Source organism: Microcaecilia unicolor, chromosome 7 (genome assembly GCF_901765095.1).
Source record: "Microcaecilia unicolor chromosome 7, aMicUni1.1, whole genome shotgun sequence".
Classification (NCBI taxonomy): Eukaryota; Metazoa; Chordata; class Amphibia; order Gymnophiona; family Siphonopidae; genus Microcaecilia; species Microcaecilia unicolor.
This window is the reverse complement of record NC_044037.1, coordinates 152,207,949-152,235,123: the sequence shown is the minus strand read 5'-3', so window position 1 is coordinate 152,235,123 and position 27,175 is coordinate 152,207,949. Positions and strand designations below refer to the sequence as shown.

The 27,175-nt window shown below is 42.1% G+C and overlaps 1 protein-coding gene and 1 long non-coding RNA gene across 2 annotated transcripts in view; both read left to right on the top strand.

The window, feature by feature from the left end:
* ACKR3 (atypical chemokine receptor 3) overlaps positions 1-24,449 on the top strand; it is a 55,289-nt gene extending 30,840 nt beyond the window's left edge. Inside the window, exon 2 of the mRNA XM_030209379.1 lies at positions 22,268-24,449. Within this exon, the coding sequence (XP_030065239.1) occupies positions 22,298-23,395 (1,098 nt within the window). The 5' untranslated portion in view covers positions 22,268-22,297 and the 3' untranslated portion in view covers positions 23,396-24,449. The remainder of the gene's footprint in view (positions 1-22,267) is intronic.
* Positions 3,041-24,525, top strand: LOC115474070. The gene is made up of 3 exons (XR_003942804.1): positions 3,041-3,052; positions 7,183-7,187; positions 24,445-24,525. It is a non-coding gene; the product is annotated as an uncharacterized LOC115474070 (long non-coding RNA).
* The last annotated feature ends 2,650 nt before the right edge of the window (positions 24,526-27,175 follow it).

The following is a 27,175-nucleotide window of genomic DNA, read 5'->3' as shown; positions in this document are numbered from 1 at the left end:
CATTATTAAGGCAAACTTGAGAAAATTCCCAGTTTATTTATTTTACTCTGTTGAGATTACCAGGTATTTGTGAGGCAGATTGGCCACAGAAACAGGCTGCTAGGCTGGGACCTTTGGTCTAACCCAGCACAGTGATGCTTATGTATTTCTGTACTTGTGTATTTATAGCAGGTATGGTGTGTGAGTGTGGGAGTGTGGTGTTAAGAGAATGTTCTTTCTTTCCAGGTACTATCTATTACCAATTGAAGAGCAGTTTGAGCTATGCAACTAATTTGTTCATCAAGGCAAGATTCACTTACTGTAGTCTATTGCTTTGACAGGAACTCAATAAGACCATGAGTTTTTGGCACAGAAATAAGCTACAGTAAATGAATCTTGCCTTGATGAACAAAATTAATTGCATAGCTCAAAACTGCTCTTAGAGTGACTGAGTTTTGGAAACATGCTCTTCAATTCTTGTTTCAGTTCTTCTCTGTTCAATGTGTAGACCATTAGGGCCCAACTCATTCACACTGGAGCTTGTAATTCCTACCAGCAACACTAGTAGCACTATAGAATGATAAGTAGTAGTAATAATAACATTAATGGTTTTCACTATCCCTTGGGATTGGGAATCAGTGTCTCTACCTGGTTATATACTCCCCGGTATTCAAAACCATTTAACCTGCCAGGAACGGCACCTGCCTGGTTAAATGCCACTTAACAGGCTATCCAGCAGTATTCAGCAGGGGATAGCTGGTTAACCCATGCTGAATATTCCCGGTTAGCACCTAGAAGATAACTGGCTATATCATGCAATATAGCCGACTATCCCCGAATATTCAATTCTTATCCAGCTAATGTAAGTGGCCATATTGGGCCACTTATATGGCTGATATATCTTTAGACAGTTTAACGTTAACCGGCTGTCTTTGAATATCAATGTAGCCGATTAACTGTAAACTGGCTAAAAATAAACCAGATAATGCCGGTCACCGGAAATGGCCAGGCATTCAATATCCAGGCTGACTGCCGGAGTTAGCCGGACTCCCTCCCATGGTCTGAATATTGGCCTCATTGTACTTTACTCAGGATTAGGGTTCTCTGTGCCACACGGTGCCTAGGCAATTGCTCTGGTTTCTTTGTCATCCACATCCCACTCAATGCCAGCTCTGTTAACAAGAGACTCTCAGATGTTTTAGCTATATGAGAGAGAATTCCTTATAGAGAAGCATAAATTTCTCACAATGTAAGTCCTAAAATTTAACTATACATGCACATTTTATCCTCATTTTTTTAACATCCTATTCTTAATTTCTGTGTGTAAATAGTGGCATTACACATGCATATTGCTTTTATAGCTGCCCAACGACAAGTGATTGTGTCAGCCAGGTCTTTACACAGGGTTAAGGGAGTCAATCTTCCTAATCCCAAGTAGTTTTCAACCTCTATCTGAAATGAAATCATTAGAATAGTGGCCTCATAATTTAATTGGTGACACATGCACATGTAGGTTTGTGAAGTGGATGAACCTATATGTGTAAATGCCAGAACTTACATGTGTAAGATGCAGCATACTGCTTACACATAAATTTTTGTAAACTGGCTGCTTGTGCTGCACATGCTGGCAAATACATCATTCAGGCAGTTCCCAGAGGCTCTGCCCAGTTGCCTGCTGCTACACAGCCCCACCCCCAGCCTCGGTGGGTCCTCCCCGGTCCTACCTTGAAGGGCTCTGGTGTCCAGTGGCCTCTGCAGGGGCAGGAAAGAATCCCACTCTTTCCTGCCTGCTTGTCGCTACTCTGCTTGGAAGTGCCACCATGTTTTAAAAATGGCTGCTAAGACTACCAAGACCACAAGACTGCTATGGGAAGTCTTGGCAGCCATTTTGAAATCATGGCAGGGTATTTTCTGCCCTTGAAGAAGCCACTAGACCCCCTGGGCCCTTCAGGGTAGGACCAGGGAGGGCTCACTTTGGCTCAGAGGTCTGTAGTGTGGGGAGGGGGGCGGCAACTGTGGAGATTGGGGGGGCTGTAGTGTGCGGAGGGGGTGGCTGTGCAGCGGGTGGGGCGATGTTGCAGTGGCCAGGGGGGGCCCCCCCCAATGACTTTTACTGCCCAGGGGCCCCTGGTACTCATGCAGAATTTTTGGAAGACTTTACCTTGCCAGATCCTTTTCTAAAATACCACCTGAATTGTGTACCTCTCATCTTCGACGTCTTAGTTCTGATGTCTACATCTATCTAAAAAGGGCCTTTTTGTGATCTGTAGAAGGTCCCTTGGCTGGCCAACAATTTGCTGTTCAGATTTTTATTTACCCCCTAGATTTCTAAATGATTTTGGAACAGTCAGCAAAAGTGAATTAATGTTGCTTGTCTGTTTTTGGTCAACTCTAGAAATCTTAGACTGCATACCTTTTTGAGAAATCCTCAATCAAGACCTCTATTTAGCACTTAGTTTTGTTTTTCCAATGATATATGAGAGTTGCAGCCTGGGCTGAGCCCCCTATGACTCTGATTCTGGTCAAGTTGGCTGTGCTCCCTCCCCCTTCCCCCACTTAGGCCCTTCTGAAAGGCAAAGAAGTACAATCTTTTAATAAAGCATTAACGAAGGCTGCTGAAATGGGAGCCTTTGAGGCCTTTTGACACACTTCTTTCATATTTCTGTGAGAATTGGATACGAAAGAGTAAAAAGATAAAGGGTGGCATGGGCCAGTTCCCATGATTTTCCATGGGAGGAAGAGAAAATAATTGTTGCAGATTTTCTCCTATAGAGCATAGAGGGAATGCCCTTTGATTCAGGGTAAGGTCTCTAAGTAATGAAATTCACATAACTATGGTTGATGAATAATCTTTTGTGGGTGTTAATGTAATGGCTATGCTGTCACTAGGCTTTTGAAGCCATGGTAAATATCCATTTGTCAGCCCTTAATAACCTTCAAATGGACTTTTTTTGTGGCATCTAATATTCATTTTCATTTGCTACTTTTCACCAAAATGGTGCTTGAAAAATGAATGAACTGCACAATGATTTAAAACATTTTTTGGTTAGTACCACTCCCCTGCAGCAGCTGAGTTCTTTGTGATCCTTTGACCGTTCTTCCTCCCTTGACCTCTTTCTTACTATAGGTTTCATTTATTTTCTAAGAAGACATTTTAGGATCGACATTCAAGTGATTTAATGTCCAGAAGAGGCTCCTGGCTGTTTAAATTGCTTGTCCAGGGCTAACTGGGTATATTCAGCGGCACTTGCCTTGGATTCTATATAGCGTGACTTAAGTTGCACATGCAAATCCGGTTGTATTCTGGATTTACCGCGCGCAGCTAAATTAGTTAACAAGCTAATCAGTGCCAATAATTGCCACTTAAGCAATTATTGACACTAATTGGCATTAATTAGAATTTACACGCACAACTGTCTAAGCGTATTCTGTAACATGATGTGCATAAATTCTAAGTCGCGTAGTGAAAAGAGGTGTGGCCACAAGTGTGGAATGGGGCGAGGGTCATGGGCGTTTCTAAAATCTATGCACATTGTTATAGAATAAACCCAGTCCACACCTAATTTAGGCAACAGCCTTACACCAAGTTTTACTTGGCATAACTGCCCGTGACTAAATTTCGTCATGTGGATGGGCGCTTGGCGTATTCTATAAACCGTGGAAATTTAGGCATATTCTATAAAGTACGCCTAATTTAGGTGTACTTTATAGAATACGCATAGGCGTATTTTTGGGTGCTGATTTTTTAGGCATATATATAGAATCTAGTCCTTAATCGGCTGCCGAATATACTGTTAGGGCTAGATTTTATATAGGCGCCAAAATAATCAGTGCTATTCTATAAATCACTCTTAAAGTTAGGCACGGTTTATAGAATTGTGCTTAGCACAGGGGTCGTGCATAAAGTTGGGCACCGCCATGCAAATTATGTGCATAACTATGCCTAAAGATGTTGTGCATATCCCATGACCCTCCATTTTCACACCCCCTTTTTGAGCCACGTGTAAATTATTCACGTAAGTTCTAATTAATCTAATTTGTTAAAAAGCCAATTATTGGCACTAATTGACTCGTGCAATTAAAATGCATTCACAAATTGGCACAAGCCCAAATTTGCATGTGCAATTTTTATGAATTGGGGGTTAGTGCCTATTTTGTGGGTGATTGGGACTGGAGGCAGAAGTTAACTGGATAAATTGGACCTCATAAAATATAGTCCTATCTTTATCCAGTGTAATGTATCTAGGTAAGTTCTGAATATTGCACTAACTGGATAAGTGTTATCTATAACCTAGTAAATGATAGCAGATAAGACCTATATGGTCCCATCCAGTCTGCCCAACAAGATAAACTCATAGTATATGGTATGATACATACACTGATCTTTGATTTGTCCTGGCCATTTTCAGGGCACAGACCTCTGCCTCGCACTGGCCTTGTTCTTCAGTTATGGAAGCTGAATCTGTCCAGCCACAATCAGGGCATAGACGTAGAAGTCTGCCCAACATTGGCTTCACTTCCCAATTACTGGAGTTGCCATCTAATCACTGTTAAGTTTGTTTGGTTCCGCACCCTCTATACAGGATTACTTTGTGTTTATCTCATGCGTTTTTGAATTTCATTGCCGTTTTATCTCCAGCACTTCCCGAGGGAGTGCATTCCAGGTATCTACCACCCTCTCCCTGAAAAAGTACTTCCTGACAACTCCTCCCCCCCCCCCCCCCCCCCCCGCAACTTCAATTTCATGCCACCTAGTTCTACCACCTTCCGTCTCTGGAAAAGTTTTGTTTATTAATACCTTTCAAATATTTGAACGTCTGTATCATATCACTCCTGTTTCTCCTTTCCTCCAGGGTATACATGTTCAGGTAAGTCTCTCCTCGTACGTCTTGCATTGCAAATTCCTGTATAACCAGATATTTAATGCTGGTGCCCAGACATGGCCCAGCATTGAAAATCCGGGGATATTTCTGGCGGTGGCTAAAAATACACTAACTTCTGCTGGCTGAATTTTGACTCCTTTATTTCTAATATTTTATACTTTGGAATAAAAGGAATGAAGCTCAAATTACAGGTATGTCTTATACATTGTAACATAGTAGATGACACAGATAAAGACCTGTACGGTTCATCCAGTCTGCCCAACAAGATAAACTCATTACATGTGGTATGATATGATACTTCATATGTACACCTGATCTTGATTTGTCCTTGCCATTTTCATGGCACAGACCATAGAAGTCTGCCCGGCACTGACCTTGTTCTAAATTTCTGAAGTTGACGAAGATCCTGAAAACTCTACTGCAGCCCATCCAATTCTATTGAGCTGTGATCAGGGCACAGACCGTAGAAGTCTTGCCCAGCACTGACTTTGCTTTCTGATTAGCAGTGTTGCTACCTTATCTCCACTAAGCTTCTTTGGATCCATTCCTTCCAAACAGGATTCCTTTGTGTTTTATCCCATGCATATTTGAATTCCTTTACAGTTTGCATTTCCACCACCTCCCGCGGAAGGGCATTCCAGGTACCCTCTCAGGGAAAAAATACTTCCTGACATTATTCCTGTTTTGACCCCCCTTTGAACCTCTATTCATTCCCTTCCCATCTCTGAAAAATGTTTGTCTTCGGATTTATACCTTTCAAATATTTGAACATCTGTATCATATCACCCCAGTTCTCCTTCTCTCCAGAGTATACATGCTCAGGTCATCAAGTCTCTCCTCTACATCTTGCTATTTTATTTATTTGTTACATTTGTATCCCACATTTTCCCACACATTTGCAGGCTCAATGTGGCTTACATAATACCCGTGAAGGCATTGCCAAGTCCGGTATGGGAATAGTATAAAATGTTATAGTGGGATAGGAAGATAAGATTCAATCAAGTTGGGTTTGAGGTAAAAGGTTTGTCAATGTTCAGTACGATCTTTGATAGTGAAGTGTTGCAGGTTTGAGTCACCTAAGTTGGTCATTCGGATATGCCTTTCCGAATAGGTGAGTCTTTAATAATTTCTGAATTTTAGGTGATCATAAGTGTTTTCACCACTTGTGGCAGTGCGTCAACAGGCGCGTGCTTATGTAAGAGAAGTTGGACGCATGGGTTGTCTTGTATTTTAGTCTTTGTAATTAGGGTAGTGGAGATTCACATAAGACCGTGATGAACTGGTACTATTTCTGATTGGGAGATTGATTAGGTCAATCATGTAACCTGGGGATGCACCGTAGATAATCTTATGGACTAAGGTGCAGATTTTGAAAACATAGTAACATAGTAACATAGTAGATGACGGCAGAAAAAGACCTGCACGGTCCATCCAGTCTGCCCAACAAGATGACTCATGTGTATACCTTACCTTGATTTGAAAGAGATACGTTCCTTGATAGGAAGCCAGTGCAGTTTCTCACAGAGTGGTGGGGCGTTTGGAATCGTATCTTACCAAATATCAATCTGGCTGCTGTGTTTTGTGCCGTCTGGAGTTTCCTTGTGAGTTGTTAACAACCATGATCAGCACTAATTGGCATTAATTAGAATTTACACGCATTGGGATTTACACCAGGTTATGTGGCATAATTGACCATGACTAAATTTAGGCGTCCTGGATCAGTTCTCGGCATAGTCAATAAACCGTGCAGAAGTTTAGGCTTATTCTATAAAGTACACCTAAATTGAGAATACGCTTGTGAATTTCATTTTGGATGCCAAATTTGTAGGCATGACATATAGAATCTAGTTCTATACGTGCATGCACAGTGGTTCACATATGCATAATGGGCACCCTCTTTGCAAAAGTTGTCTGTCTTGAAAGAGTATACATTATTATGGCAAAGATAAAACACAAATTCTTGTGGTTTTTTTCTGCTTGTTTTCACTTGATAACGACATGCAGTGACATGGGATATGTCACTGACATTTCCCATATATCACCCATATGTCACAAAGCTGGGAGAGTGAGTCCTTGGGCTGCAGCCGAGTTTCGTTGCCTAACTAACCCAAAAGCTAGGTAGGCCCCGACTGGTGGCAGGTGAGTCAGACCCAGGCTAGGATCAAGGTTGGCCAAGTCTTGAGATTCACCTGAAGGGTATGCAGAATGTGTGAATGTAAGGATGACTAGAAACAGCCCAGGAGTAGTGCATGCTTCGCAGAATGAGGTCCAGGGATGAGTTGGTTGCAGTTGGCTGAGGCTCCCACGTCGTAGTTATCAGGATAGGTAGTAGAGAGTTTTGTAACAGAGGTCAACAGCAGGTGAGCTGGACTGGATGCCAGCGGTGGTACTGATAAGGCCCAAGAAAGTCCAGGTAACACTTTCAGGGTAGAGGACTAGAAGAATCTAAGCAATACCAAAGGTCAGGCTGGCTGTGATCAAGGCATGGTCAGGCAAACTGGAATCAAGGCAGGCAGAGGTCCAGAGGAACGGAGATGCCATGCCGGGGTCAAAGCCAAGGGGTCAATCCAAGGAAGGGAGCAAGAACAAGGCAGGCTGGAACAAGGGCAAAGGCTGGAACAACAGAGAGGAACATGAACTAAATGTAGCAACTCACACCAAGCAGAAGCTTGGAGACACATTGCAAAGGCAGTATAGAAGAGTCCCAAGATCTCTATAAGACCCCTTGCTCATGATGTCATCATCGGACGTCCTGTTGATTTCCCGCCATGGGTCCCTTAAATTGTGGTCCACAGCGCGTGCATGTGCCTAGGAGAGCCAGCGCCAGAGGCACCGAGGAGGGAGCAGACCACGTGACTGGCGGGGAGACCAGGAGCACTGGAGGTGGCAGTGTTGGTGTCCCACTGTGCTGAGGAAGCATTTCAGAGCCCCAGGGAAAGCGTGGGATCTAGCCCCAACACCCACCAATGGTGGAAGGTGAACTGGGGCATGGAGCACGGCCGCAGTCGTGACACCATATCATTGCAAATGAATGCCCATCCCTAGTGCCTGGATATTTTCATTACTCCCAGCAACATGATGTAGCGAGAAAGGAGGGATAGAATAGCTACTGTATGTTCTTTATTAAATTAATTTTATAGCTGTTATGATTTTTTAGTGATCTAGACATGTTTACTAAATTTTATGACCTAGTTATTTTTTTAGCCCTTATTGATATGAAGATAGGTTTATTAAACACCACTGCCATTCCTATGCCTAAATTATGAGCCTAATTTACGAGCCTAGGGGGGAGATTCTGTATATGGCGCCTAGAAATCTGTGTGGAAATCATTTTTGCCTAATCATATTCTATAAGATTTAGACATGGTATATAGAATACGCTTAGTTGATACCCTAGTGCCTAAATTACACACAATCATTTACACCGATGAAAACATGGTGTAAATCCTGCGTGTAGATTTACAGGGGTTGGGCCATATTCTATAACAGCGTGTGCAAACTTAAGAATGCTCATTTCCCCTTCCTTTCAAGTTTACTGATAATTTACTATCCCGCCCAACAGAACAACCATCTGGGCAGCTTACAATCTAAAAAGATGGGGAAAGAACAAGAGACAAACATGCAACAAAAGGGTAGGTAAGAACTACAATGTAAAGAACAGAAGGGAGGGGATAAAATTTGTTAGATGTCTATGGCCTCATCAGAAGCTTTAGGAAAAGGCATCCTGAAAGAGAAATGTTTAAGTTCAGATTTGAAAATAGGTAAAGATGTAATCTGTCTAAGATGAGAGGGCAAAGAATTCCATAGCTTGTGACCTTGGAAAGAGCACATGGAAAATTTCTCTGTGGCTAGGGGTCAAAAGAAGATTAAGTTGTGTAGATCAGAGTATGCATGTTTGAGAATAGGGAATAAGGTATCGGGAGAGGTAGGGTGGTTAGGAAGAGATGAGAGTTTTAATGATAGGATCTTGTAAGTGATGCGATGGGGGATAGGCAACCAGTGGAGGCTTTGAGGTATGGGGTTATGGGGTTGTGTGGTCGTATTTCCTAAGATGATTCTTCTTTATCATCTTAGGAAATACGACCACACAACCCCATACCTCAAAGCCTCCCACTGGTTGCCTATTGATGGCGGTATTTGGAACCAACTGTAAATGATGATGGTCTTTTACATGCAACCCAAGAGAGAGGGAATTGCAGTAGTCTACAATTACTCTGGTAATAACCAGAGAGTGGATGAGGATGTTAAGAGCGGAAGTGTGTAATAAAGGTTGGACTGATCTGATGAGGCCTAGTTTATAGAAGGACAATTTTAGAGATTTGTTCAGTAAGGGTAAATGAGGAGAATGAATCCGAGAATACACGTGGATGTGGACTTGAGAGACAGGGAAACCACTGAGAAAAATAGGGTATGACAGTGGTAGCTTATTTGAGGTATGTGAGAATAGTAAAGCCTTAGATTTTTCCAGGTTAAGAACCAACTTGTTTTCTGTAAGCCATGACGTAATTTGTTCCAAATGGGAATTCAGAGACAAGATGGCTTGTTGACTGGTAAGATCTATAGGACAGAGAATTTGAATGTCATCAGCACATACGAATATTGTCAGGTCAAAAGACTGAACCAGTGTGAGAAGGGGTGTCAAAAAAATATTGAAAAGCAAAGGAGAAAGGATAGACCCTTGGGGGACACCTACTGAGAGATGACAAGTGTTGGATTGAGTATCTTTAGAATGAATTGAGTATCTTTAGAATGAACTGTACATTGCCTTTTGTCCAGGTAGGAGGTAAACCAATGATGAACAGTAGCAATGATTCCTATAGACTGTAAATGAGATAATAACACAGAATGGCTGATAAGGTCAAAGGCAGCAGAAAGATCTAGAGAGAAAGTAGCGAATAGTATTTGTAAGACCTAGTAAGGATGTTTCAATACTATGATGTTTGTGAGATCCTGTCTGATTAGGGTGTAATACATTAATCGTAGCAATGAAAGCAGTTAGTTGAGAGTGAACTTGTTTTCATGAGTTTGACTAGGAAAGGAAGATTAGCTATAGGTCTGTAATTGGAAGGGTCACTAGAAGAGATTTTTAGTGTCCTTGATTTTGGGATAAATAATAGCCTTTTTCCAGTCATGAGGCATCTCTCCAGTGAAGAGTGACAGTGAGATCATAGAATGAAGAAATGGGAGAAGAACAGAATGGTGTTTTTTAATTATGGTGGCAGGTAAAAGGGTGCAAGGGAGTAGAAGTACATCATATTTGGGACACAGTTTGAGAGAGTTCAGTAAGAGAAGGAATCTGGAAGTTAGATAAAGTGCTAATAGAAAGACTAAGGGGAGAGTTGGGTAATGAGACAGTAGGGAGTAGCAGTGAAGCAGAGTCAATATCGGCATTAAAATGTTCAAGAAGGGTAGTAATTTTAGACTCTGGTGAGTAGTTGGGCTTGGGGTAAAGAATCCTCAGTGTGGCAAGAAGTTTTATGGTATGTGGTTAAAGTCTTAAGGATTTTGTAAAGAATCTCTGTGTTGGAAGCTTAGGAGATTTTAATGATATAGTTTTTTTTTTTTTTTGCCAAAAGGATGGCCTGTTTATATGACCGACCATGAATTTAGGCGCAGTTCATTACAGAATACACTTAGCGAGTTATGCGTGTAAATTGTAATTGTAGCCAATTAGTGCTCCTTATTGCTTGTTAAGTGCTGTTAATGCTGATTGGCTTGTTAAGCCAATTATGTTACATGCGTGTTATGGAATACGCTTAGATTCTCTAGGCACGCTATATAGAATCCAGGGGCTAGTGCAGAAAATCAGTGGTTAGCTCCTAAGATTTCTCTCTGTGCCTTAATCTGTCCCTGTTGCCAACCCACTTTTTATGCTCCTTATTTTAGGAGTTGGGTACCAGGATTTACACCAGCTTTTGGCAGGCATAAGTCCCTGTGCCCAAAGTTGAGCATGTGCTAAGTGCTAAGTGCTATTGTATAAAGGTTGCTTAGCACTAAGAATTATAGAATTGGCACTTAATGTGGATTTTAACAGCACCTAACTATGGGCACATCTACTGAATGTGGCCCTTTTTGCACAAATTAGCACGTTATCTGTTCCTGCACAAGCACTGTAACTGCCACCACAATGACATGACAGCACATGCTAATTCATGCATTAGCTGCATGTAATGTTAGGGGGTGAGAACTAGGCACACAGTGACAGCCCTACCATTAGACCACCTGAGGCAGGGACATCAGGTGACACGCTCCAGGAGTGGCATTCTTGCGTCCCTCTTTATTTATTTTTACTTGCATTTGTATCCCACATTTTCCCACCTATTTGCAGGCTCAATGTGGCTTACATAGTACTGTGGTGGCTATCGCCAGTTCTGGTATAACAGATACAAAGTGAGAAGGTTCATGTGTGATAGACACATTAGGGAATAGGGAGGAAGGGTTAATTTTGTCCAGGTCAGGTAGTAGTTTCCTTGTGTTGCAGGATCAAGGCATTTAGGTTGGGTCATTGGGGTATGCCTTTTTGAATAGATTAGTTTTTAGTGATTTCCGAAATTTTAGTAGATCATGTGTTGTTTTCATGGGTTCCATAATTGCGTGCTTATGAAGGAGAAGCTGGATGCATAGATTGATTTATATTTGAGTCTTTTGCAGTTTGGGTGATGGAGGTTTAAGTATGTACGTGTTGATCTTGTAGTGTTTCTGGCTGGTAGTTGATGAGGTCTATCATGTATCCCAGGACCTCGCCGTAGATGATTTTATGAACTAGAGTGCAGATTTTGAAGGCAATAAGTTCTTTGATCGGGAGGCAGTGTAGTTTTTCGCGTAGGGGTTTGGCGCTTTCGTATCTTGTTTTTCCAAAAGTAAGTCTGGCAGTGGTGTTTTGAGCATTTTGGAGTTTCTTTATGATTTGTTCCTTGCATCCCACGTAGATTGCATTACAATAGTCCAGGTGACTTAGTACCATTGATTGTAACAGGTTGCGGAATGTTGCTCTCAGGAAGAAAGGTTTTATTCGTTTGAGTTTCCACATTGATTGTAACATTTTCCTTGTTGTGATTTTCGCTTGGGTTTCAAGTGTGAGGTTTTGATCGATGGTAACTCCGAAAATTTTTAGGCTTTCAGAAACAGGGATGGTGTAGTCTGGGGTGATTTATATTATTGTTTTTATTCGTGTTATATTGCGATGCGAGGATGAGACAGTGTAGTGTGTTTTTTCTGTGTTTAGTTTTAGTTGGAATGCATCCGCCCATGAGTTCATGATTTGCAGGCTGAGTTTGGTTTCGTTGGAGATTTTCTGTTGGGTCGTGTTTGAAGGGGATGTATATCATGACATCATCTTCATATATGTAGGGTTAAGTCCTTGGTTGGATAAGGATGTGGCTAGTGGGGTAGGTTGAAGAGGATCGGTGATAGTGGTGATCCTTGGGGTAACCCGCAGTTTGTAACCCATGGTGATGATATATTTGAATTTGATTTAACTTGATAGGTTCTAGTGTTTAGGAAGCCCTTATTCCAACTAAGTACATTGCCGCCAATCCCGAAGTATTCGAGGATGTTAGTAATATTTTATGGTTAACCATGTCAAGCGCGCTAGACATGTCAAATTGTAGGAGAAGTAAGCTTTTGCCTGCTGCAATTTCTTGTTTGAATTTGGTTAGGAGAGTAATTAGTACTGTTTCTGTGCAGTGGTTGGAACGAAATCCCAATTGTGATTTGTGTAGTATTGAGAATTTGTTTAGGTAGTTGGTGAGTTGTGTTGGTACCATGCTTTCCATCAGTTTGACTACCAGTGGGATAGATGCTACCGGCCGGTAGTTGGTGATTTCATTTGTTTTTTTTTCTTTGTATCTTTTGGTATAGGGGTGAGTAGGATGTTGCCATTTTCCTTGGGGAAGAGTCCTTGTTGAAGTAAGTAATTAAGATGGGATGTAAGAGCTAATATGAAGCATTGAGGAGCGGATTTTATTAGGTATCTGGGACAGGTGTCCAATTTGCAGAGAGTCTTGGCGAATTATTAAACGCCTGGGTGACTGTTTCGGGGGTGAGGAGAGCGAAAGTTCGATCCACTGGGTATTCATCGAGAGTTGGGTCCAGGCAGTCGATGAATTTCTTTATGTCGGTGGTGTTCTGTGGTAGCGTGTTGCGTAAATTTACAATTTTGTCTTTAAAGTATTTAGCAAGTCCGTTTGTGGATGGGATATCTGTGGCCCTTTTACCTTATTTTGTTTCTTTTCCAAAAGGCGGCAGTGGCAATGATTCCCACAGGCTGCTCTGTCGCTGGCACCGGCCTCTTCTCCCACTGCGGCCCACCTCTTGACTTAACTTCCTGTTTCCTCAGAGGCTGGACACAGTAGCGAAGGTGCCGGCAGAAGGGCAGCCTATGGGAATGCTGCCACCTTTTGGAAAACAAAATAAGGTAAACGTGGGGAAGTGGGTAGAGGAGGGAAGGGAGGAGATGCTAGATCGAGTGTGGGGGTTTGCGGCATCTCATCCCTGCCTCGGGCAGCAGATTGCCTTGGGCCACCCCTGTAGGCACATCATGGGTGGAGAATGGCTGTTTACTGTGTGAGGCAGCAGACAATGGAAATCCTATGCTAATCTGTGTAACTAAGCTGATAATCATTCAAATGTGCATTCCAAGGGATGCATAGACATTTACGAGTGATGCACAGAAAGGCCTGCCTTCCTTTTCCAGAGACGTTTTAACAGAAGGTCTGGCGCAGCTGGAAAAGTGGAGCCAGGACTGGTACTGTCTATCCTGTTCCAGCCGTGCCTGTCCACAATGGTAAGCTGAAGTAGAGGCAGAGGATGTAAGAGCATCGGGCTGTAAAAGCTGTGCAGAAGAGAGAGAGAGAGAGAGAGATTATGCCTGCTCCTGACCCAGGGGTACAAGCCGTGAGTGCAAGCGGGGACATCAAGTAAAGGCCGACAAAACTCTTGTCCTGGCACTTGTGCGACCCTTTGATCCGCTCCTCTTCCTGCCCTTGCTGCTCTCCTGCCTCCTGCCCTCCACAGCAGCAGCAGCCCCTGCCCCTGTCCCTCTACATCCTTGGCACACAACAGTGGCAGCTGGCAGCAGCCCCCTATATTCATGGAGCTGAACATCAGGATTGGAGAGATGAGAGGGAGGGCTGCTGGCATGAGGAAATCAAACCTGGTCAGAGTAGGGGAGAGAAAGATTCTCAGAGTACCTTTTGCAAAAGGAAAAAAAAATGCTACACTCGGCTTTCATACATGCTGCTTGCATGCATATATTTATTTATTAGGATTTATTTATCGCCTTTTTGAAGGAATTCACTCAAGACGGTCTACAGTAAGAATAGATCAAACGTGAGCATTAGGCAATTACAGCAGTAAAAATATTCAAAAACAATACAAAGTATGGCATGGTATACTACTTACAATGTCAACACAATAAGTAATAGTGCATTATAATTGATAGTGAAGGATAAAGCAAAGAAGTAACATATAAGTAGGTAAGAAAGTAGGAAGAGTTAGAAAGTAAGGTGATTGGTTTAAAGAAAGTTGCATATGAGGTCAGAGAGATGGTTAAATATATTAAAATAAATAAATATATGAAAGCCATGTGTAGCTGCTCTGGGGGAGTGGATGTTGTATGCATATGCATGCGCTTCCCTCTACCGTGCTGCTCACTTTTTTTGTGAGCAGCTTATTTGCATGTGATTTTCATTGGGAATTGCTCACTATTTCCATCTCAGTAACTTTTACCAAGGTGGAAATAGCAAGAGGTTTCCTCTGGGAACGTTTGTGCTGGGAACGTTTGTGCATCGGCCCCTCAAAACCATACAGACCTGAAGGAAAACAGAACAGTTGTTCTGGAGACAGTGCCAGCAATAAGCCTCTGGACAAGTTGAAAGTATTCAATAAATCAATAAAAGAGAGAAAAGAGAGTTAGAGAACCACACCAAGGATCAGTGGGGGTCTCCACTGGCCCCCTAGGCCTTGCAGTGAAGAACACTTTACTAGCAGAATCCATGTTTTGTCACAAATGAAGAACATTGACAGACTCTCACCTAATACAAAATAGGGGACCACAATTAGAAGCAGAAGCATGCAAACAAAAACTGAAATGAAAATCCCCAAGAAAACTAGACTCTGTAAGCAGTGAACTACTGGAATGAGAAACAGAAAATAGTTGCATTTTTTTTGTGTATTCTGCAAAATACAAAATTAGAAAAAATATACATTTCCCAAAGCTGACACATTCCAGACCCTAAAAATTTTAAATATGTTTTCTGTTTTTTTTACCTTTGTTTTGCATTTTATTTTTCTAATCGGGTTAGTTCGAATCTCTTTTCTTTTGAATCATGAACTGGTTAAACTCCATTATGCCTATAAAATTCAGTTAAAGAAATAAAACATCTCAGCCGAGGCAGGAGGTAGCTGAGTGCTGAGATGTTTTTTTTCCTTAACTGAATTTTATAGGCATAATGAAGTTTAACCAGTTGAATTAGGATTGGAACACAATTCGAAAGCTGGAGCTGAAGAACGGGATAGGGTTTAGTACTGAAACATTCTGGAGTTCTTCATGCTGGTCTCTTGTCACTACGGAGTTACTGTTTTGAAAGAAGACAGCAAACGATGTGATCAGCTTATTCAGGAGGACATTGCTGTGTGATTTTTCCCCATGTTGGTCTCGGCTGCAATGCCAGATAAAAGACTGGAATGTACAGATTCTTTATCCAGGAATGAAGCATTGAAAGCATATATTTTACCACCAGGATTGTTTTGCATCACGTCACTTTTTACAACTAAGCCCTGTTAGTGCAGGTTTACTACTATTTTAAGAGAACTCTGCAAACTTACATGACCCCTGAGGAAGGCTTTTTAGTCGAAACACGTGTTAGGTCTCCTTGGTTCAGTCTACCTTTGGCAAAGACTTTTGAATGCTTTTACTCAGCTGTTTGCTTTGGTCATTCTGAATCCCACTTCCACCCTTTCTGGTTTCCTTTGATTTCCTTTGTGGAAGGTGTGTGAATCCTTTTTTCTTTTTGTTCCTCCCTCAGACCAACATCTCTGCCTCCTTTCTTACTACCCTCCTTGCTGGGGAAACAACAAATGTCTTCATGCTTCCCTCTCTCCTATACCCTCCCCCCCCCCCCACACACACACCCCCAGCCTGCAGGTTCAGCTTTTCTCCTTCCTACTTTCCCCCATGTTGTCCTTGAAACTTGTTTTTGGGGGATCCAAGATGGCCGCATCCTATTGAGACGCTGCGAGTCTTGTCCTTTAGTTGATGCAATGCCTAAACGTCGAGGGAGATTGGCAGCCAGAGCCTCGCTACCAACTCCCTCCTTACCTGGCCCTATTGACCGTTTTCTGAGACCGCAGGGAGCTTCTTCGGATATCGGAATGCTGCCAGTAGGGAGTTCCGGCGATATAGGAGAATCGGTCTCCCCTGGCTTTGATACCACCTTGAGTCCCGATATGCGAACTCTGCCTCCCCAGCCGGTAGGCGCAAGCTCCTTTTACGTTGACTCGACGGGGTCCCCCAGTGAAGGCGGTATGGACCCGGAAGAGCGTCGAGTGGAGGACTCGCTTCCATCAGAGAAGGGAGAGACGCTGCCCGCCGTGGAATGCGGGGAGAGGTGCCGAGGGCCAGAGTGGGATCCCTGTGAAGACTTCTGAGAGGTTTGAAATTCCAAAGGAACTTGTGGTTAAACCAAAGGAGGTTACTTTGGACCCATTATGGGATTTAGTTTCCACTTTGGGTCAACTTTCTTGAAACAGACTAATGAACTTGTTCCTAGAGTAAATTTACTAGAGAATGACTTAAAAAGAAGAGAGGAAAAGATTAAAGTAACGGAGGATAAGACTGAAAAGATGGACCAAAGAATTATTAAATTGGAAACATTTCAACCTTTGATGACAATGATTTGACAATCTTAGGAAAAAATGGAGATATTCGTAACTATACAAAAACTTATAGCCTAAGATTTGTTAATTTTCCTAGGATAAAGATTGTTCCTCCTCTTGAAATGCTAAAGCGTTATTTGCGGGATATTTTGAACATACCAGATCAGAATTTACCACCATTTACCTCTTGCTTATTATGTCCCAGGAAGGAACTGAATCAAATATCAGAAACTCCATTAGATGTATCTCTTTGCTTGAAAACCTCTGATTCTGAACTTGCAACGGCTGCGACTTTGGTTGCGACCGTTGCACTATTACCTGACAAGAGTTGGATTTTCCGCCTATTTTCCCGAAATAAGGAAAAACCCTTTTGGGTTATAAAATATTATTATTCCTGATGTCTCCAAGGAGACAAGGAGGCGGATGAAACATTCTTGGTCCTTAAGCCTGAAGTGTTGCACTTGGGGGGCACCTTTTTCTTAAGATACCCCTGCAAGTGCATAATTAGACTTGACGAGAAGAAATATGTATTTACAGAACCTTCACATGTGTCAGCTCTTATAACCTCGGCAAAAAAGGATAAGCGCTAATGAAATAAGTAACTCATCTCAATAGTTTTTGTTGAAAGCCTAAATAATTTTCTGTATTATTATTTGTCTCCTAATATTCCTAATTCTTAGATTTCCAATTTATGGACTTGAGTGCTAAAGTTTGCCTTATGGATTATTCATTTTCCATGTTATGATATATTTTAATTTTATGAAGCTTTTCCAATCAAGAAAGTTCTTGTAAATTTGATTAAACTGAATAAATAAAATTAAAAAAACAGAAACTTGTTTTTGATGCTGGCAGCAGTGCTCAGGACACACTGTCCCCAGCTGGCCAGGAGTCTTCCTTCTGCTGTGTCCCACCCCTCAAGAAACAGGAAAATGCATCAGTGGAGGCAGTACACAGCGGAAGAAAGCTCTGGGTTAGTAAGTACACAACAGAGGGAAAGTCCTATGTCTTTAGCATTGCCACTACCAGCGGGAGAGATGATGGTCTGATAGAGAGAGGGAGGAAAGGGAAGGGAGGGAGGGAGGGAGGGAGAGAGATGCCAGACCTCAAGGGGTGGGGAGCCAATGCATGAGGAATATTTTGGTGGAGCCATGGCCATGGCCTGATTGGAGCACCCCCACCCCATTTCGAAACCAGTATTTCTCAGAAACCCTATTCATAACTTTAGAATTGAAGGATGTGGAGAAATCTTGCTGGTTTATACATAGAGCTATGCTTGAATGGAGGAAGAGGTGAGGTTAAATGCATTGATATCTAGTATGAAAAAGGTAGAAAAAAATTTCCACTAGAAAACCAATAGCATTTCTCCCCCCCCCCCCCTGTGACCCTCAGAATCCATGGTGGGCAGCTAACATAGGCAGCAAGGTGAACAGACTACCTCTGGCTGGCGCTGCTAGGGCCTTTCCAATGCCACATCCTGCCTCTCTGCTGAAGGCAGTCTGTCTACCTTGCTGCTACTGCCTCTGCTTGCCACTCACACATAGGTTTCAGTGGCCATGGGGGGAGGAGAGAAGGGGGTTAGAGAGATGTAGGTTCCCATGAGGAGAGGCGATATTGGATCTGTGATGGGAGGGGGAAAGAGGAGGAGAAATGCTGGGACCTACTCGCGGGGGGGGGGGGGGTAGAAGAGGGGACATTCTGGGACTGTGGTGGGGGGCAGAGAGATAAGGGGTTAGAGATATATCAGACCACAGGGGAATGGGTGCAGAGGAATATCAGGACCTCATGGGGGTTGGGGGGAGAGAAGAGGATGGATACCAGGACCTGTGTGGAGGGAGAGGGAATCGAGGCAGAAGGAGGAGAGAGAAACCTGGGAAAAAAGGTGAGAGAATGCTGGACCCAAGGGGCTGAGTGGAAAGGGGGAGAGGGGGAGATGCTGGATCCTGGGGTAAGTGGAAGGAAAATAGAGACTGAATCCTATACACCGGACCAATGGAGAGAGAGAGTGAAGCTGGACTGTGTGATAGGGGGGAGAAGAGGGAGAGGTGCTGGGCCTGGGGTGGGGGGTTGTGAAAAGAGGGGAAGAAGAGGCGACAAGCTGGATAAATGGAGAGAAAAGGACACAGAAAAATGCTCGGTATGGTGGGATTGTAGAGACAGGGACACATAGAAGAGACGGATACAGGGAAGGATAGGGACACTGAGAGGGCAGGTGTTGAACATGGGAGGACAGGGACACAGAGGGTAGATGCTGGAATAGAAGGGATACAGAGGAAAGATGGATAGTGGGAATGAAAAGAGAACAAATTTCAAAAGGACAGAAGGCCCTCAAAGGTAGAAAAAAGTATTCTTTTTTTAATGTATTAATTGTAATATGTCAGCTTTGGGAAATGTGCATCTCTTATGTCTTGCATTTCAGTTTCTATTTCTATTACTATGACAGGTTTCTTATATAGGGCTCAAATATGTTTACTTTTTTGTTTGTACACTGGAGATCTGAAGGAATTCCTTCTCTCTCCCTCCTCCCCCACCATGGTCTCTCTACTTTGGAAGAGAGTCTCTCTCTCTCTCTCTCTCTCTCTCTCTCTCTCTCTCTCTCTCTCTCTCTCTCTCTCTCTCTTTCTTTCCTATAAGATATTGTAGTTCCTCCCCTGCCCCTTTTCTGTTAATATGTCCGCTCTGGTATTATGTATACTTTTTGTGGGGAGGTTTTCTTTTCCTATTAGATTGTAAGCCATCTAGACATACTTTTGATAGATGGGATGGAAAATCTTTAGTAACCTTGAAACTTACATAGAACATAAGAGTAGCCATACTGGATCAGACCAATGGTCCATCTAGCTCAGTATTCTGTTTTCCAAACAGTGGTGAAGCCAGGTTACAAGTACCTGGCAGAAACCCAAATAGTGGCAACACTCCATACTACAAATCCCAGGGCAAGCAGTTGCTTCCCATGTCTGTCTCTCAATAGCAGATTATGGATTTTTCCTCCAGGAATTTGTCCAAACCTTTTTTAAACCCAGATATGCAAACTGCTGGTACCACCTCCTCCAGCAAAGAGTTCCAGAGCTTAACTATTTGTTGAGTGAAAAAATATTTCCTCTTATTTGTTTTTAAAGTATTTCTATGTAACTTCCTCAAGTGTCCCCTAGTCTTTGTATTTTGGAACAAGTAAAAAATCGATTTACTTTTACTCGTTCTACACCACTCTGAATTTTGTAGACCTCAACCATATCTTCCCTCAGCCGTCTCTTTTCCAAGCTGATCCTAACCTCTTTAGCCTTTCCTCATATGAGAGGAGTTCATTATAGTATTATAGTATTTTCGGTCTTACTCACCATCCCTTTCCTAATAAGTCCCAGCATCTTGTTTGCTTTTTTGGCCACCACCGCCCACTGAGCAGAAGATTTCAGCGCATTATCTACAACAACACCCAGATCTTTTTCTTGAGCGCTGATCCCCAAGGTGGACCCTAGCATCATGTAACTGTGATTCAGATTATTCTTTCCAATGTGCATCATCTTGCATTTGTCCACATTAAATTTAATCTACCATTTGGACGCCCAGTCTTCTAATTTCCTAATATTTCACAGCCTGCACATGTTTTAAGAACCTTGAATAGTTTGTATCATCTGCAAATTTGATCACCTCACTCATCGTTCCGATTTCCATATCATTTATAAATATGTTAAATAGTACCTGTCCCAGTACAGATCCCTACGGCACTCCACTGTTCACTTTCCTCCATTGAGAGACATGACCATTTAACCCTACTCTCTTTTTTCTGTCCAATAACCAATTCCTAATCCACACCAGAACCTTGTTTTCTATCTCATGACTCTTTAATTTTCTCAGGAGTCTCTCATGAGGAGCTTTATCAAAAGCTTTCTGAAAATCTAGATACACTACATCAACCGGCTCACCTTTATCCACATGTTTATTCACGCCTTCAAAGAAATGAAGCAAATTGGTGAGGCAAGACTACCCTTGGCTGAACCCGTGCTGACTCTGTCCCATTAAACCATGTTTGTCTACGTGTTCTATAATTTTATTCTTTATAGTAGTTTCTACAATTTTGCCCAGCACTGATGTCAGGCTTACCGGTCTATAATTTCCCGGATCACCCCTAGAACCCTTTTTAAAAATCAGAGTCACGTTGGCCACCCTCCAATCTTCAGGTACTACAGACGATTTTAACGACAGGTTACATATTACTAGCAGCAGTTCAGCAATTTCATGCTTGAGTACCCCTGGATGTTTGCCATCCGGTCCAGGTGATTTACTACTCTTTAATTTGTCAGTTTGGCTCAGTACATCTTCCAGGTTCACCGAGATTTCTTTAAGTTCCTCCGCATCATCACCCTTGAAATCCGTTTCCGGTACAGGCAGATCTCTTACATCTATATAACACGGGCCCCTATAACTTGATTATAAGGGGCCCATGTTAATTTTTTTGCCAAGGACCCATTCACATTCCTAGCTAAGCCACTGTTCCCCTCCTTCTGTGGTTGATTAGGTCATTCTAAACAAAAGGGTAGTTGACTGCAGGAGAAGCAGCAGCATTCTCAGCAGTACTTCCTCCCACTGTTGCTGATATAATTTTGCTGTTGAGGGAGGTGAGAGCAAGAGCTGAAGGGGGAGTGAGAGATGAAGGGTGTGTGTCAAAGAGGTGAGAACAAATGGAAATGAAAGCAAGAGATGATGTGGTTAGAGGCATACCTGTAGCCTTTATTAAGTATTGACCACCACATTTCATTCCTATACCTATAGCAAGTCCCATTCTAGCTAAAGATTTATACTAGAGATAGAGAGAGTGATTCCTTTATGTGCTGGAATCTTTCTATGTAAATATGCTTGAACTGGGGTATGGAGAATCGTTCCATTGAAATATGATGGCTAATTTCCTAAATGTTTATCTTAGTTTAGTGTTTCTTAAACATAAGACTTGCAGGTTCAGTTTTCAGAGTAGCTAATATGTGCACATAAACCTAGTACTTGACCAGATATATAAAATGGTTATTTCTTTAACAGCTCATTCCACTTTTGCTAAAAGAAAAGAAAAAGACCAAAGTAGATTACAGCAAAATAATTTCCCAGTGTTTGAAAATAGGCATTTAATATAGCTAAAGGATTCCACTATGAGAGAGCACTAGCATCATTATTTATATGACAGATGGTTTTACTATAATCTGACATTTATTTGGCCTCCATACACTTTGTTGATCTCTCCCATACCTAGCAACTAGAGCCAAGTAGATGATGTCATGCATATATGGTAATAGAAGTAACACAAAAAGCCAATGTTCTCTCCCTTTCCTTAGCACAAATGAAGATTTAATGTGTTTTCATAGCAGTCCCAATTTGCTTTCTATGTTTTCATTCAGTGTAATTTATAATGATACTAGTTTAGATAAAGCATCCTATTCACAAAATGGTTCACAGATGTGATCAAGTGAGCATTTGATTTCAATAATGCAAACCGTTTGGTATGATCTAACTACAATGTTTTAATTTTCTCTCTTTTCTTGTAGGTCCTTTGACTCCCAAGTTAACTGGTCATCATGAATGTGATTGATGTGAATTTCAGTTCCGATTTCATGGAAGGACCCAATGCCACTGATTTCAATGTGACATGCACCAATGAAGACTGTATTATTTTGGAGTCAATTTCCTGTCCTAACATGCTAAACAAAACCATTTTAACATATATATTAGCTATATTTTACATCTTCATCTTTGTGATTGGTCTTCTGGCCAACTCTGTGGTTATCTGGTTGAGTCTTCAGGCCAAAATTACAGGTTATGAAACTCACCTCTATATCTTCAATTTGGCTATTGCTGACTTGTGTGTGGTCCTCACCCTTCCATTCTGGGTTGTTTCCATGATCCAGCACGATCAGTGGACTATGGGAGAGTTTATATGTAAGATCACACATTTTATCTTCTCCATTAACCTTTTTGGTAGCATTTTTTTTCTCACCTGTATGAGTGTGGACCGCTACCTTTCTGTCATTTTGTTTCCTGCCTCCAGTACTTGTAAAAGAAAGATCATACGTCAGCTCATCTGCTTCTTTGTATGGCTTCTTGCTTTCTGTGTCTCCCTTCCTGACACCTATTTCCTGAAGACAGTCTTCTTGCCAGCAACCAATGAAACCATCTGTCGCCCTATGTACCCAGAAGACACTTTTAAAGAATGGATGATTGGTATGGAATTGGTCTCTGTTGCCTTAGGATTTATCATCCCTTTTCCAATCATTGCAGTCTTCTATTGTCTCCTGGCAAAGACCTTATCTGCTACAAATGACCAAGAAAGAAATGTTAGCAGTAAGATTATTTTCTCCTATGTTATTGTCTTCCTTGTCTGTTGGCTGCCGTACCATGGAGTGGTACTACTGGACATCTTCTCAGCCCTGTTCATGTCTTTCAGTTGTCATATGGAATCATTCTTGTACGCAGCTCTTCACATCACTCAGTGTTTCTCCCTGATCCACTGCTGCATAAATCCATTACTCTACAGTTTCATTAACAGAAATTACAGATATGAGCTCATGAAGGCCTTCATTTTCAAATACTCTGCCAAGACTGGTCTCACAAAACTCATTGATGCCTCCAAAGTGTCAGAGACAGAATACACTGTGGTGGACCAAAATACTAAATGATATACTGCTCCTTGCCATGGACGTTTCTCAGACTTTCTAATGCTTGTCCTCATCAGGACACTAAACAGCCACTAACAAAGAGGCCATATCCTGTAAGCAGCACAGGATAAATGTAGCACCAAACTAATTAGCTTTCACTGAGTTTTTGTGTTTTTGTTTTACTACTGGCTATATATCCAAATATTTTTGAGTCTCAAGAAGCTAAAGAAACAAGCATTGTGCAATAATGTAAAACTGTAACAACAAAATCATTGGTTGTCACTGATGCTATTTCCCTCATAGAAAGCAGGCTTTTTTTTTTTGAAAGAAAAGTTTAGTGCCCTCTCTATATGTCTTTTAACAATGCACTTTTACAATGGTCTCTCTATTCTGCATTTTTCAGAGATGTTCAAAGAATTATACATCTGAGTAAGCTTCCATGGGACAGTGTTCAATGTAGGATTGCCAACAGGATCCAGGTTCGCCCAACATGGTTGATCCAGTCCTTGGCTTTCCCCATTGCTTGCAGGGAAATCAGAACCACATTGGATTTCCTAAGAAAAGCAAGGCTACAGGTCCCTGAATGCATCATGTAAGCCCAGGATTGGATCAACCCTGTTGACTGAATCTGGATCCTGTTGGCAACACTAGTTCACTGCCTTCTGAGTATAGCATGAGAGAAAAATGTAACAAGGCAGGCCTAGTTGCTTGGTTGTAGTGTTGTGCACTGTCAGGTGGAGGGACTTGGGTTCTGTTTACCGGATCAAGTCTTGCTCTTCCTTTAGTGAATGAGGCTGGGAATGGAGATTCTGCAGAGGCAGTGTTCACAGCCCCTGAGATGAGTGGGAGAGAGGGGGTGGGAGAATTCACAGTCATCATGCAGTCTTGACACCTGGTGACCAGATTTAGGGCCTGGGATTATAACATTTGAGATGCTGAGGCATAGCCCCTGTCTAAGGACAGTTTCTGCAATGACTGGACCAAAGTAAGTTGAAAGGGGACAAAATTAAAGGAATGATTCCCAGATTCCTGCAAATGAAGATTCATGACATCAGATTCTATCCTTGGAGCTTCAAATATTTGGTCATTTATGCAGAATTTTAAATTGTATTTATTTATTTTAAATTTGATATACTGCTATTCAAAAACCCACACCAAAGTAGTTTACAATCTATTGTCCAACAGTAAAACAACTCAAAAACCTTGAGCCCCACTAGTCAAAACTCCAGACAAGAAAACAATCAGGAATTTTGTTTAATTTAGGTAAAATTTACTAATTTGTTCCATTTATTTCATTTGTAAAATGTATAATTTAATTTCTTTCTACTATCTTAACGTTTTCTTCAAAATAAATTCCCTTGGAATTGGCAGGTATGACTGCCATAGCACTGTTTTGGTCATTAAGAAGCTTAGAGGCATAGTTATCAGTGTGGGCTACTGTTAAGATATGTTACCACAAACTTGTGCTTTTTTAGCTCGGGTCCTATTTTATGGAATGAGACCTACTTATTAAGAATTGGGGTTAACAGTAAAATAACACAACTCAATGTCACTTTGAAAACCATGTCTCTAACTTACATGGAGGCATATTTTCAAAGCACTTAGCCTTCCAAAGTTCCATAGGTTTCTATGGAACTTTGGAAGGCTAAGTGCTTTGAAAATATGCCTGATAGTGTGTATTTCCAAGGGGGGCATACATAAGGGACATAGGCAAGCTCCCATTTAAGCGCATAACTTACAGAATACTGTAAGTTACTTGCATTCTTGCCGCACTTAAACAGTGGCGGCCGGTCTTATCAGGCCACCTGTGGTGGGGGCCTCAGGCAGCACTCTTTGGGAGCGGCAACCATCCCCATGCCTGCCACTCTCTGGCATCACCCCCACCTTTCCTTCCCCAAATTTACCTTATTTTCTTTCTTTCCAGACAACAGGGCAGCAGCGACTCCCATACGCTGTCCTGCCACTGACCCCTTTTCTCTTACAGTTCACCTGAGGAACTTCCTGTTTCCTCTGAGTTGCGGCAAGTTGCAGTAAAGAGAAGGGGCCGAGGCTGGTGGCAGCAGGGCAGTGTATGGGAACCGCTGCTGCCCTGACTTTTGGAAAGCTAGGAAAGAAGGTAAATTCCAGGAAGGAAGGGGGAAGATGTCAGACTGGGGGTGGGGGGGCAGAGCTGAAACTGTTTTGGGCCACACCCCTGCGCACTTGGGCACATACACTTAGGCACACAATGTCTGGAGTAAGTGCAAGTGCCTAAATTTTAGGTGTATTGATAGCTGGTAAAGCTAGTATTCTGTAGTGGAACCTAGGCATTTAGGTTCCGTTATAGAATAGGCTCCCACAGTGAGCTCTCTAGCTGTCTAATTGGAAATACCTAGTTGTATAATTGCTCCCTAACTGGTTACATGTGTGTCAGAGCTGATACAGCACTTAGCAATACCATTCCATTGCAGGATGGGGAGCTGGCAGCAGGTAGGGGACTCTTCTGCTGGCAGCAGACTCAGAAGAATTTTGTCATTGATGGATTGTACAAGGGGAGGAAGAAGAGATTTTAGTAAAAAAAAGAGAGCGGTACTGGGTTTAGTAAATAAGGTGATAATGAGTTTATTATGCCCTTGTTTGCATAATTTAAAAATATACAGCCACAATCAGGTAATATACCATAAGCTTTCATCTTCCAGAAATGTTTAGTGAATAGCACGGGTTTAAGGTGTATGCATATTGATAGCACAGTTTAGGGGAGTACTTACTAAAGTGTGTGAAGGCAATAACATTGGACTTTTGCTGTTTAACAGCAGATTGTGAGCCCAGCTTGGGTCTGCCTGCAGCAGTGCAAACTGAAATTTATTGCAACTTACCACAGCAATCACTAACCTGTGGTAATGAGTTACCCATGGTACATTTTGTTGCAATAATTTACTGCACCTTGTAACTGCCTCTCTTTGGGGCCATTTTACAAAGATGCAGCATGCCTACCGCAGGCTTTGGCACTACAATTGGGCTATGATAGGAGCCTGGCAGTAGTTCCCACCCCCACCACACCCCATTTCCAGCGCTTAAAAAATATTTTTATTTTTTTAGTGCCAGGGGCTTATCCGGCGGTAATTGGGCAGCACCATGCTTCCCAGTTACTGCCAAGTTAGCACAGGAGCCCTTTCCGTCTCCTAAATAGGTGTCAGTAAGGGCTCCCCCAGGAAGTTGCTGTGGTAAAAGAGGTCCTCAGCGCGTGGTAAATCATGCAAAGACGTACCACAAAGCCCCTTTTACTGCATCTATGTAAAAGGGGCCTTTAGTAAATATGTCCCTAAAAGTGTAAAAGTGAACTGCAATAAAAGGCATCTATTTCCAAAGTAGAACCCATTTCCATTAGGAGGGGGCAAGGAATAGTTTAATACTTTTCAAAATGTATCCTTTTAATAGGAGCAATATGCCCTCAATCCACACTCCTTTTCACAGCTTTTTTTTTTTTTTTGCATTCCGGTATTAGTAGTGATTTGGGGCACAGTTCTTCAAGGGAAATATTTTAAATAAAAATAACCACCAAAACTAAAAAAAAAACCAAAACCATACCCATTTGGGAACTAGCTGGGTGATTGTTCTGAGGGTGATTGTTCTGTTCATGTACATGAGATCTATTTGCATACAGTGAAGGCTATGCACACAAATCTAATGTATACTCGTGGAAATCCTGAAAACCTTAAGACCAGTTTGGGGACCCAGGCTGTAGACCTCTATGCTTTAAGTTCAAAAGTTGCTTAGATACAGCATTAGTGTTAGGAAGATGCTATCCCAGTTCAGTGGCGA